At 41.3% G+C, this 14241-nt stretch overlaps 1 protein-coding gene across 3 annotated transcripts in view; it reads right to left on the reverse strand.

Annotated features, from left to right (window-relative positions):
- Nucleotides 1-1721: 1721 nt before the first annotated feature.
- The window catches only part of LOC139772568 (zinc finger protein rotund), a 162517-nt gene continuing 149997 nt past the window's right edge, over nt 1722-14241 (reverse strand). For all 3 annotated transcript variants that reach the window (XM_071706377.1, XM_071706376.1, XM_071706375.1), the window contains exon 6: nt 1722-12284. In XM_071706377.1, the coding sequence (XP_071562478.1) occupies nt 11133-12284 (1152 nt within the window). In that variant the 3' untranslated portion in view covers nt 1722-11132. The remainder of the gene's footprint in view (nt 12285-14241) is intronic.

Consider the following 14241-nt stretch of genomic DNA (forward strand, 5'->3'; position numbering starts at 1 on the left):
TATCTTAAAATACGTAATTGTGGAATATAGAACATATATTATTGGAAATGTAAAAGATATATTAAAATACACATCACTGTATCGTGAAATTTTAATTATTTTTATATAACTAAAACGAATAAGAGCATTATTAAATAAATATCAATTCAATATCATAAAAAAAATGATTTTATATCGAATTATTTTATTTATAATCTTTCAAGCTATGTGCGAATTGGTGCGTGAAAATCTGAGGGATCGTGGATCGTCAAAAATAGTCTGAACGATTGAAACACAATGCATGAATTCGACGTACTATGTATTAATAAAATTGTCGAGTCAATTTAGCGTTATTATATTCCTCGATAAGGGGATTTGCAATTCCGTTGCAGTCTGCAATTTTTCGTTTAAAAGAAAAATTCTTCGCAATCTCCTTTTCCTCTATATAAGTTGATAGAACTCTTTCTTCCCCCTCGAAAGTTTACGAGATCTCGAATTATTCGCGCATCTCGGTGCCCTCGATCCACAGATGATCATATAAGATTACGACGAAATCAAATGTCACGGCTGCGACGATACACAGGAAAAAGAAAGAAGAAATCAACATTTATATACTCGTGTATACGCAACAATCCATAATCTTTTTATAAGAATTTCAATTTTTTATTTTAACTTTTTTCCCTTGGTTGAACTACTTACAATAACTTTATTCGAAGGAATGATACATAATTACGAATTGTATCCATAAAGAATTTATTACATACAGTATAAATAAAATAAGTTACTTATGGATACAATTCGTAATTATGTATTATTCCTTCGAATAAAGTTATTGTAAGAAGACTGGGCGTGCAAATACTTTTTTTGATCCACTGTATATAAATTCATTCAAGCAAATTTTCTTCGTTTAACGCAATATATCTGTACCTTAGAGATAAAGAATCGTATCTCTAGTTTTTGTCAGAATAGAATTAATAATAATAATAGAGTATTTTTTGCTCGATTTTTGTTTAATGGTAAAGGATCTTACGTCCATTATTACTAGTTCCTAAGATGCAATGTTTAGAAAAAGTCGTATTAGAAATTTTCATAGAAATAATAAACCTTAAATTCTATTTCTCTTTTCTCCATATAAGTTTCTCTAAATAATGGAGATACGATTCTCTTTACCTCTAATAACGTTTTCTACTGGGGAAACTAGTGCACACTGATTGTGAGTGCATTTTTATTGTTCCACTGTGAAAAATTAGTTCACATATTTTCAATGTTTAACATTCTACTGATAAAAAGTTGTCAAATTTGATAAATTTTTATCAGTAGAACGTTAAACACTGAAAATATACGAACTGCTTTTCACAGCGGAACAATAAAAATCCATTCACAATCAGTGTGCACCAGTGTTGCATTAGTTTTCCTAGAAAAAAAAAACGCTATTAGGTAAAGATATATTTCATTTCAAGACAATAAATTTTTGCATACATACAAGCATATAACTCTTGATTTCTTTTTTTTTTCCTGTGTCCTCGTTTATGTCGACGATTCGATCAGATCGGACGGGCGAAAGGGTTATAGAAAAGGGTTACAGAAAAGACCGCGACGAAGCGGCACGCCAGTGCAACGCCGGGACATGACAATTCTCAAGACGAGGAGACGAATCGCGGCTACTCGCCCTCGCCTCGTCCCGAGCGCAACGCGGCATCCGCTGCACTGACATCCCGCCTCGTACGCTCTCGCGTCGAGAGTAAGACGTAAGTTCTGTTATATTTGTTAAAAAGGACGAACAATTAGTGTGTTTCGATGTCGTGGGGGCGGGCGTGTCCGTGTGTCCGTGTCCGTATGCGTATGTACGTGTGTTATGTATGTAATTTGTCGCTTTACAGAGCTGTGCGCGGGACGTAGACTGTCGAGAAGACTGGTCGTAAAATCCTTGAAAATCGGATCGTCGTTTCCGACGACGAATTACACCTAGACATTCCGGACAAATTCCGCGAGGGACGAGGGGGTTGCCTCTCTCGCTCTTTCTCTCACTTTCTCTCACTTTCTCTCTCGCTCTTTAATATTACAAAGTAACAGGTAGATCTCCCGCACGCGTAACACAATCGTCGACGCAAAGATCGGATCGGCAACGACGATTTACAAAACGGAGCAAAGACGTTTTTTCTCGTTGGTCGGGTGTGCTCCTCGATTTCGTATTTCGGCCGCACTTATATACCTATAACAAATTATCACTTAATTGCGACGTGTCGATTTTGGAGCCTCTATTTACAGATCGATCGTGACGCGACACGTCGCTTCGAAACTTAAGAGTTAGAGATCGCGTTTGCGGCGTCAAATGTGCATGCGACGAAAATCCATCTCTTTCTTTCTCTCTTTCTCTCTTTCCCTCTCTCGCTTTCTCGCGCGCGGAATCGCGAAGCATTCCTCAGGATCTCCTTCACGCGGACTTTGCGAGAATTCCTCCGATTTTCAAGTTCCTCGTTCGACGGAATAGCGCGAAAATTGTACGTCGCGATACGCATCCTTCGGATCCTCTCTCCGCGTCCGTGCAAGTCGGAATCGCTAAATACCCGCCATCGATCCTTCGCACAATTAATTTAATTATTTCTCGGAATTGGAACGCTGTTCGACGTTGTTGTCATAGCTTGAAAATAGATACGAGAGACTGAAATGTATTTTAGAGACGTAAGACATCGCGAGAAGCTTTTTGGCATATCACGCAGCGCCAAATTTGTTGCATTCCGAAAACAATATAGCCAATCGTTACACCACCAATAATATACATATATATATGTATGTATAAAATTTATAAATTCTTTGAATTTTAATGTTTTAAATTCATTCTGTACATCAATGCTTCAAACCTATATTTTAGATCCGAGCATTTTTTTTTTTTTTTTCAAAAGGAGAAACTGATCTATTTTCCATAATCTCACAGCGTGTGATCTAGTTTCGAGAATCAGCCGCGAGATTCGAAAAAGAATCGGATCCACGCGAGATGCGAACGACGTACGAGTTCCGCGCTGCAATGAGCAACGAGCTCCATCATGTCATATCACACGTTTGTACATTACGTATCGTGCTCGCGCTAGGAAAGATTCTATAAATGCGGAGCCTACGTAAGTCAGGAAGGGGCGAGGAAGAAAAAGAATACCCGCGGGACATTCCGTTCATGTCCTCCTGAGAGATCTCGATCACTGAAATTTACGGCAACACGATCGGATCGCTTAACTCTCTGTCGGAGCGGTAGATTCTTGAATAATACGTATCGCTCGTACTCGAGTGACGACCGACGTTCGAATCGGTCGTTTTGACCCCGGGATGAGTGATCGCGAAGAGTTAAACGATGTTCGTGGACTCGCGCGTGTGCAGTATGTTGTGTTATTTTAATAGCTGAGACGCGAAATACGAAAAATCATCCCTTATGCCTATTTCTTTTCAATTACGTCGTGCACAGGGTGTTGCAAAGTCCCCCGGCAATATTCCTTGAAAATGTCGGAACTATTCTTCGGTCAGTCTATTCCTTTTTTAGTTGTACTTTTTCTCTCCTTCTCTTCCTCCCTCTTGAAAAACACAGATGGTACTATTCTTGTTTCATTTTAAATACAGAAAAAAATGCAACTAGAAAGACCGGAGTTTGCTTCGTAGCGACGGAAGGTATACAGTGAAAACCGATAGTCACATCTCCCCCTTTTGCCCGTTTTGCGATCTGGAAATTGCGGGTTTATCGAAAATATTTTCATCAGTGTTCCATTACACTTGTGCGTCCACCAGTGGAATAAAAGCCCGTATTCTAGAGGCACATTTAGCGTCGCAAACGTGGCCGTCCGCTTCTCGTCCCTCTTTCTGTCTTTCTCACACCACGCACGCAGGCACGCATGCACACGCACAGAATTGCGTTATAAATGTTATATCCATCCTGAGCAGATTGGACAAACGTGATGCGACAATCGGACGGCCGCGTTTACGCCTAAATTTGCGACGAAATTACGAGGCGAATCCAAATTGACAAAGAAATGATCATGTCGCCAATAAAAAGATTTTCCATTTCTCTCTTTTGCAAAGTAAGAGATTCAGGCAACCGCGACGTACATACATTGTTCCGCTCGTTCTTCCTCCGCATAAGTATCGTGCAAAACTTTGTATTTCGCAAAGTCGCCGTGCTCGTGCCCTCACATCTCACGGAATGCCTCTCATCGTCGTTATTTTCGCACAACTTACCGCAAATCGAAATTAAGCGCAAATGAGCGAGAGGGAGGGAAGGAAAGTCCGAATCCATACGAAACCGATTGAAGGGAGATGTCGAGAAATGCGGGACAGGACGCGGGATGATTAGTTAATTCATCGCTCGGCGGTTTGTAGTTTTACAGACACAAAATGCGCTTACGCTAATTATTACTCTCTTTTTCCGCGATCATTCAGTACATCGTCGCTGTCGTTGTCGTCGTCGTCGCAGTGTAGTCGCCCGGCTCCGTGCATATGTCTTTTACGAAACATTTAGTTTATACATGTATGTATGTATATATATATATTTTTATACATATATCTTTACAAACAGGAAACGATCAGACGATGGGACCCGCGGGTCTCGCGCGGCCCGAGAACACCGAGCATTACCTCACATAAAGTCGCGAAAGAACGACTGGACAGAGCTTTGCCTCTCACTTGTCTCTCTTATCGAACAATAAAATGTCTCTTTCGTACGCCTTACGCGCTACTCACGCAACCGAAAAGTCAAGGATACCTTATTTTTTTATCTTTAAGGAGACACCAGGTGTATGTACAGTTCCCGCACAATTGCATTTAATTGCGTTTAAGGATGCACTTTTTTGTAAAATACAGTAATATTCATCTTTGCTCGCTCTCTCTCTCACACTTTCTCGCTTTCTCTCTCTCTCTCTCTCTCTTTCTTTCTCTCTTTCTCTCACTCTCTCTTTCTCATCACGTAATAGTATTATACTCCTTAGAGATTTCTCTTCATATTTCTCTCTCATCTCTTTCGCAGAATTATACAATAAAATATCACAGTTCTGTTCGTACCACGCAATAATTAATATATTGTTTTTCCTTATGTCGCTTATACGCGTCCTCTCTCGCTCTTTCTTTCTTACTTTCTCTCACGCAACATACGCTCTTACGTACACGCACATGCGTTCTTCTTATCAGTTGCCTTCCTCGTCACACGCATTTTTTCTCCTAGGAGTGCGTTGTAACACAGAGAGTAGTGCACGCACACATGCATACATACATAAATACATATACATGTACATATATATATATATATATATATGTATATATATTTATTTATTTACTTATTTATTTCCTCGCTTTTCCTCTCGACGACTAATGGTTACGCAAGGTATGCTGGTTGTAGAAACATTCATTTACAACTTGTATACTTGAAGTATATAGTAATAATAATAATAACTATATTTACCGAAAGAGAACGATATATAAAGAGTGAGGTTGCGAAGCCTTTTCCCTCGAAGATGGTATTAATCTGATGGATCTCGTTGCTATGAATGTCCGCGTACAGACGCGATTTAATTAAAAGAATATACAATATACGTACAGTTTCTCGATCCCGCTACGAGATCGTGTAGTATACAGTCTCTATCTTATATACGCTCTTATTAAATCATTCTAATAATGCAAATGTGTGTCCTCGCTACGCAATTTGTCCCGAAGAGAGAGAATGTCGATATTTCTCCGTTTTAACATCTAGACACGCGGCGGATTGACGCGGACTGTAAATTATTGCTTGGAATGCGAAATTTATTTGCGTTACAAACGATCGACATCCGCTCGTCGACATCATCCGTTAACCCTATCGTTTCCCGTGTCGATAGACTTCGTGTGTGTGTATATGTCCCCCTCCCTCTCCCGTGCTTTCTTAAGTATTGCTAAAAGAGTGTATTATCTTTCCTTCCTTTTTTTTTTTTTTTCGCAATCTCCCGAAAGATCGTTGTCATTCGAAGGAACTGATCGCGCGCGCGAGTAGCAAAGTACAACTTCGTCAATCGGTATGTCCCGGTAATTATCTTCGGTTTTACGAACATCGCTTTTTTTTTCCTTTTTTGTTTCTTTGTTATTTCTATCATCCCCCGAGTCTTTCGAAGCACTCTCTTTTTCGTATCGCAGAAGGATAGATGAGAAATTCCCTTTGACCTTAGTATGTCGTAACGCACAATCCCCCCCCCCCCTTGCCCTTGTATGTATACACGACGAAAGAATAATTGGACGGCATCTGTGTCCGCGAAGTGTGTTCGCGCGGCGCGCTGGAACCGAGTGCGCTCGAGTGTCTCGCGAAAATTTATCGTGATCGAACGTAAGAAACGAGAGACAGAGGATTGCGACAGAGAATCAGCGAAGGATGAAATGATTCGAGCGGCGTGCAACGGAAACGAAACGGCGCGCGACCGAGGGGAGAGTCGCGGCAATGATTAGCGACTCGGGGGGGAAAAAAAACGATTTTCTCTAATCCTTGCGATCAGCACAGAAGCGACGAGTTACGTACGGAAAAAATGCATTACACGTGCCGTTTCCATTTTCGTTAAATTAAAAAAAATCTATGTTCCATTTTATTAATGTACCACCTTTTGACGAAACAAATAGGTTATTCTAGTTAATAAGGAGAAAGTTTACGCCCATTCCGCGAAAAGAAAACGCGCTGAAAGCGCGCTAAGAGTAAAATCCATTTTCTGAAGACTCGGTTTATCCTTTCATCCTTAACTTGTGCTTCATAATCCGTAAGTACGCGCAAGTGTATACGCGAGTAAGTATGTGAGAGAAGAAAACAATAATCCCATTTTTTTAAATAATGTATTTTAACAATAGTTTTTTAAGAGAGAGGCATCAATAAACAATTCTTGCACTGTCTCAGTTTAAATGTATTATCCTTCGAATAAAAAAATAATTTATAGCAATCGAAGAGATCAGTTAACGAAGAGATCATGTACCTATGTGTACTTACGGATTAATGCAGATTAAATTTAGAGCCGCGGAAAAACACCTCGTCCTAACGTGCATTTCAACATTAAATATTTCTAAAACATTAATGCACAATGGACGAGGTATATATATCTTCTTGTTTCGCATCGTTCAATGTTCTTCGCGAATTGTCAGTCTATAAAGTCCGATAGATAAATGTCGCCTTTCAAAAATTAACAATCACTGGTGCAAAGTACGTAGAGGTACGTCCTAAAATCAATGGACGAAAGGAGGGATTCGCTGTATGATAAGAGAGAAGGGAAAGGCCAAAACAAAATTTATATCCTTTTGTCAGAAAGCAGAGAAACAAAATAATTCAGCATCACACATATCGAGAAACTCTCCTTTGCCTTTATTTTAACACGTGACAGTTTATTAAACGAAATAATAATAATAATATTATTAATAAAATAATAATAATAATAATAATAATATAATCAATGAAACTAAGGATAGGCAGAAGAAATCACAATTAAAGCGCGGGGTCGGAGTTCCTTATCTTGCATCTGTCCCTTGTTCTCATCGCGAAACTATTCTTATTTCATTTCATACGTATCCAAACGTAATCAACGTGATGGGTAATCTGTCTATCCTTTTCTCTGCATTTCAATCGATTATATATATTTTCTTTATTTCATTGTCAACTCTTTTTGTCAGGATGTATGCGCACTCGAGGTGATTTCTTGGTAATCGCGCGCGTACGCGCGTAATTATATAATACGTTTGCCTATTCTTTCTGTTCTTTTTCATTTTTTTCGCGTTGACTTAGTTTTTTTTTTCTGAAACATCCAGAGATAGCGGGTTTGCATGCCGTATTGCAAAGGAGTCTGCTACACGCAGCAAGAAAGTGGATCTACTTCGAACGTTTTTTTTTTTCTATATGCTTTACCCCTCGCCCCTACTCTCGTTCATTGTCCTATCATTTTCTTAATAACAACGTAATAGTTTTAAACAACTTGAGCATAGGTAAAGCGCGAACGTGACCTCCACACGGGGTTCCCTCTCGCCGACCTAAAGTCGCGATTACTCTCGACGCGAGTAAAAGAAACCGGAAATAAATTGGCACCGTAGACACCGTCTCGCCGTAAAAATTCTACGCCGACAGTGATGGAAATAAGAGTGAAATTTGTATATACGATTAAAAATGCAAAAACTCAATGATCAAGCTCTTTCGTATCCTTCTGCGAACAATAACGTAACTTCGATTGAAAACGATCGGTCATGCGGGAACCCCGTAGGAGAGCGCGTCCAACGCCATAACAACAAATTATCTACAATGGTCGCATATACATGTTCATCTTTCTCCCTTTCTTTCCCTACCTCCTTCTTCCTCTTTCTCTTCCTCACGCGCACACGCATACGCACGCAACAGATTATACATAAGATTACTTAGATATTAGGAAAGGTACTTAGAATATCTTCATTATTAGAGTCTGTTTTTTCTTTTACCTTACACACCTACTAAATATCGATCAAAATATTAATCAATTTATAATAATAATAATAATATTAATAATAATAATAGCAATAGTAATAATAATGCAAATAAAAATAATATAATATAATAATAATGGCCGAGATGACAATAATGATGCTGATAAAGACGATGACGCTGGTGATGATAATAATTATTTTCTTTACTTATGTATTTGTATATATACGTATATGCATATATTAATCCGTTAAATTAATATATGAATATACTTTTTTTTTGTTTATTTATATAGCACCTATTTACAAAGAGGTCTCCGTGCGGCTCTCTTACAGTGTGCGTGTGATGCTTTTATATATTATATATCTATATATACATATATATACTCTTCATAAAATATATATACATATATATACATATATATTGTGTCCGTATATATTTCTAAACGAGATTCTCGTGTATCTTTATTTATATGCCAGTCTTCGCGGTTTTTTTAAATAACGTTCTTCTCTTCATTATACCTTCGTTACTACTGGCGCTTTCGTATAATTCTGCAAAAATGTTTTCTCGACAGTGCGAAATACTTTTCGCTCATTTTTTTTTCGTATATCTGCCTATCCGTTTTCTTCCGCATATACGTCAAGATATAAATGTTCGCATGTACCTTGTCATATCGTACCTAATCCCTTATCTTATCAGTCCGCATATTCCGTATATTTCCTTTAAATATACTTGTCTCCGTAACAACGATTTGCTTTGTAAATTGCGACGAAATCTTAAATTAATTAAAACTTAGCGGTCACAACGCGCGTTACAAGAGATTTTTATTTTTAACAAAACTGCAATTTTAACTAAACTGTAAATTTTTACATTTTTTATATAATCGTATATAATGTTTTTTTTAAATATAATCCAGCGCTCTTGGAATATACGTAGAAAAAAATAAGGAATGTAAAGTGAAGGGAAAGAAGTAAATGAAACGAAAAGAATAAAAGAACTAAAAAAAAGTAGAATAAAATAATTATGTAATTAATCTTGGAACTTAGAACATCAATTGATGATAAAGTCAGAATATTTCTCGTGAGAATAACGTAAAAAAATAATTCCAGTTGAAATTCTGATCGTCCAAAACGATTGGATAAGGTAAAGTGATAAGAAATACAGAGCAGGGAATGCGTCAAAAATTACCGGGGGTCAAAGAACTTACAATTTGGAGCAAATTTATTAAAAACTTTTTTACTCTCTCTTTCTCTCCATATAGCTCTTCTAAAAATATAAATATCATTGGTCATTTATAAACGGAAGATATGAGAATCCGATCTTTGTTCACAACTAAAATCTTTTCTGATAAACTGAGGAGGAAACCAGTTCGCAGTTCATCGTCAACACGTCATATACTTTCTAGCATTATGAAAGTGTATCGTCCACCATTCGAATACAAGTTAATCCATGATCGTGCTCCACTTTATCATTCAAATGTCAAGCTTTAAACGACCGGCGTCAGATTGTCTGGATTATATCGCAACGAATGCGTATTGATGGAACTTTCTAGCACGTAATTGGCACGCATAATTATTGGCGGGGATTAGCGCACGCTGAAAAGCGTGGAGAATCGGCGAACAGTCGAGTTAAATCGATTGTATCCTCGACCGACACAGAGATTAAGATTTTTTTAGTTGCGGGAAAACAACGAAACGGTTTCTTGACGATCATCGATCGGCGATCAATATCGATCATCAATAATTAGACCAGTATGCAAAGACGTAGTCTCTTTGAGGAAACTACGTCACGTCAGTCTTATTATATCAAAGGAATGTAAACCAAGGTTTCCAACGTGTTCTGCGGTTGCACTGCGAAATAACGAAGTGTATATAATTCCGAACTTTGGTTAAATATCGGAAACGATAAAAATTAAACATACTAAATGTGCCTTCAATTTCGATAACGATCGAAATATTTGAATCCAATCTATAAAAAAAGTTAGAAAAGAAATAGTTGTTGGAATCGTCAATCCTGCAGTTTCCAACTTCGGTTTATCAATTACAATTACCAATTCGAATATTTATCGGCGATCAAACCAATGGAATAGTTTTAATTGAAATGAACATGTCCTTTCATGCATGTAACAATGGATTCTTGAGATTGACCAATATATATAATATAATATAATATAATAATATATATTATATATCACATATGTAATATATGATAACATAAGACATGCAAGCGCATCCTAATTGAGTTATGCATATACGGAATGAAAAGGATCAGAGATAAGATAAGATAAAAAGGAAAGAAGAGATTTAAAAAGGGGGGATAAGGGAGAGCGTGATAATCTTTTATAAGTTGTCGAAAATAATCGATCTTCGAGCATACATCGACTTTCATCTCGTATTTCTTATCCGTTTCCCGGCGATAATTTCCACACTATACGCATTAATCTACAAGATCACGACAAGACCCTGTCCTTCTTACATACATACCTGTTTACGCGTATAAGACCAAAGCAAGGTAGGAGCTTTACTCACGAGGGGATTTACATACACCAATGTGGTGAATAAATTAGACGGGTAAAGAGATCACGGAGAAGAAAACGACCGAGTTGCGATGAAGAGCCAGCGTCACGACGTGCCACGCAGAAAAGCAGAAGAAAAAGGATAGATGCGGAGCGAGACGGAGAGAGCTTCGCACAAACGCGCTTTCCGAGCAGTTAATCTCCAAAGAACAGGCAGAATTACTGCTTCTCCTTGAGACCGCCTAACAGCGAGTGGCTCTCCATCGTGGCACTAAGATTGCTGAGATTGCTCAGATTCCCCAAATTCCCCAGGTTGCCCAGGTTGCCGAGATTCGGCTGGTGAGCGTAGTTCCTAATCTGGTGAAGACTGATCAGCTGATTCGGGAAGGACGTGGCGTTCTGATTGCTGGTAGTGCCGGGCGTCACCCCGGACGACGAGGACGTCGGCGAGGACTTCTGCGTTGGGTTGAACGCCTCGTAGAGGTACGGCCGGGACGCCGGGTGATGGCTACCGGGGTAGTGCAGGTGATTCAGCGGATTCAACGGGTGCTGCATCGAGGAGATCGAGTTGATCGAGATCGACGATATCGGCGTGAAGGCCGAACTGCTGTTGGGATGATGATTCGCGCCCGGTTGCGGCGTCTGTTGCCTCGAGTCGTTCTCTATGGACTCACCGGCGCGATGCCCGTGTCCCGGCAGCAACATCTCCGGGTTCTGATTCTGATGGTATTCGGTGTGATGGTGCGGCAGCCTCTCGTGCAGGTCGCCGATCACCGTGTCCGGGCTGACCTTGGGCCAGTAGTGGTCCTGATGGTGGGCGGTCATCGCGTGTATCGACGGCCTGAGGCCGGTGCCGATGATCGGCGGTCTCTTGTCCGTTCTCTCCGCGTGCTTCTGCATATGCTTCGCCAGATAGGTCTCCTGGGTGTAACTCTTACCGCAGTACTGGCAGATGTGCGTTTTCAGGTGCTTCGACTCCTTGTGCTTCGGTATGTGCTCGAGTAGACTCGGCTCGTCGGAGAAGCACTTGTAACAGGAGTTACACTTGTACGGCTTGTCGGTCTGGTGGCATCGGGAATGGCTCTGTAGGTTGCTCAATTGGCTGAACGCCTTCGTGCAGCCAGGATGCCGGCACTTGTACGGCTTGTCGCCGGTGTGCGTGCGGATGTGCTGCTGTAGATGGCTCAGCTGGGTGAACTTCCGTTGGCAAATCTCGCAACGGTACGGCTTAATGCCCAGGTGGATCCTCGTATGCTGGGAGAGGTACGAGGAATTGGCGAACGCCTTGGAGCACTGCGTGCACTTGTACGGCTTCGCCTCGCGCATGTGAATCTGCGTGTGAAGCTGCAGATCCGCCTTGCTACCGAATATCTGCAAAAAGAAAACAATACTTTGATGTCAAAGAGAGAGAGAGAGAGAGAGAGAGAGAGAGAGAGAGAGAGAGAGATACATACAGAGAGAAAAAGAGTTAAAAAAAAACAGTGTATACACGAGTGTGAACGAGAGACGAAGAGATGACTCGTAATCGATCTCAGAAACTCGCGCCGGTCGCTATTGAAAGGAGACTTCATGCTTCCTTATCTAAAATGCAAATTAATAACTTCCTGCGCGCACGTGACACACAACGCACGGGACGGGAGCGCACTTCGGACTGGCGAACGTTCGTTTCTGCATATATTGCAACAATATATAGCAGAATAATACGAGAGACTAGAGAGAGAGAGAGAGAGAGGTGGGAAAAGGATCTCGGTTGGGGAACGATCCTCTATTGCCGCGCCGACGACGTACACTTCCCTCTTCGTTTCCACGCCGCGCTAACCGGACACGTCGCGCCGGTATATTTATAAATAAATAAATAAACGTAAAAAAGAAGAGCACTGCCACAGTAGCTCGAGCGTATATACGCGTGAGGCGGGGAGAGGCTGACCTTGTCTATCACGGCCTAGCCTCGGGGCATATCCGACCGACTGGCTTCGGGTACCGCATAGAGAGAGAGCCCCCCCTCTCCTCCACCACTTCGTACTCTAGTATCCTCGCTCTCTCCTTCCTTCGCCTTGCCGCCTCGCTTTGTTTCCTCCTTTATCCCCCTTTCGGCCCCCATCTCATTCGCCGGTTCCTCGCATGCTAGTTTCTAGTTCCTCTGATCTCATCTGACTTCTTTTTTTTTCTCTCTCCTTTTTCGTACCTCTCTCCGCGACAGCGCGTAGAACAGGACAAGCCGACGATCGACGATTATTAGCACCTATAGCCTTACTCGCTATCCTTCTCGGTCGCGCAAGACGTTTGTCGCACGTTCGTCGTTATCACTGCATCTCGTAATACAATTCAAATGAATATTTATTTCGACGTATATCAATCGCGCGGTTGAGACTTGTGATTGTCGCGCCATTACCGTACTTTCACAATTTTTTAACGCCGCGCCATTTCGTAATCGGACATCCGCTTTAATTCTAATTGCGCTGCAATCTTATTAGAGCGATATTTTCCAATATTTTCCGACTTTATCACAAGCGCGATTAATTGCTCAAACGTGACGCAGCAGCACTCGTCGATGTTACACGAGTCCCCGCGTCCGCCCGGGATAATCGCGCGGTGCAACCCTCGCCGCTATTTTCGACCTCGAGAAGTTCCTACTTTCTTTCGAAATTTCCGTCCCGTCCACGGTGTGGGTCACTAATGCCGCTAAAACGTCTCATTCATCCGTAATGACGTGCGCGCGCATCATTACCGGAATAATAACGCCGGTCACGAGATGATCCGTGATGCTCCGAGGTAACGATCGTGCGCGGGGTATATTTCGGCTTCGTGGAAAGGGCAGTGGAATTGTCTTCCGACGCCGCGGCGGACGAGAAGGTATCGCACCGGAATGACGTGTCGGAGTCGAAGAAACGATCCTGAACACGCGAGGAGCGACGGCGCGGCGTGGCGGAGCGAAGAAGCCAGTTTCCTGGCTTCGTTCGCCTCCGTTCGACCGAGGTTATTACGTAAAACGGCGGGTTCCCTTTCTGAAACCGTCGCTCGGCTGTATTCGCCACGCCCGGGGATCTAGGGCGAGGGATCCGGGGTCCTTCGCGTGGCCAGGGGCCCCCGAGCCCTCGGAAAGGATGACCGACTCCTCGTTACCGCCGCTCTCGATGAGGGCTCGTTATTTCCAGCTGGAAAACTTCGGGATCTCACGGTTCGCGTAAACAATAACTCACTTCGGAACGATTTACGCAACCTCTCTCTCGATTAGTCTGTATAAAGGACGGTGAAGCGAACAATTCACGTTTCCATTGTGAATTAAGTTGCATTGAAAGATGTTTAATTACAGATTTCTTGAATTTCA

The sequence above is a fragment of the Temnothorax nylanderi genome, unplaced genomic scaffold (assembly GCF_030848795.1).
Source record: "Temnothorax nylanderi isolate EJ_2023f unplaced genomic scaffold, tnyl_v1.0 TNYL_tig0051_pilon, whole genome shotgun sequence".
Classification (NCBI taxonomy): Eukaryota; Metazoa; Arthropoda; class Insecta; order Hymenoptera; family Formicidae; genus Temnothorax; species Temnothorax nylanderi.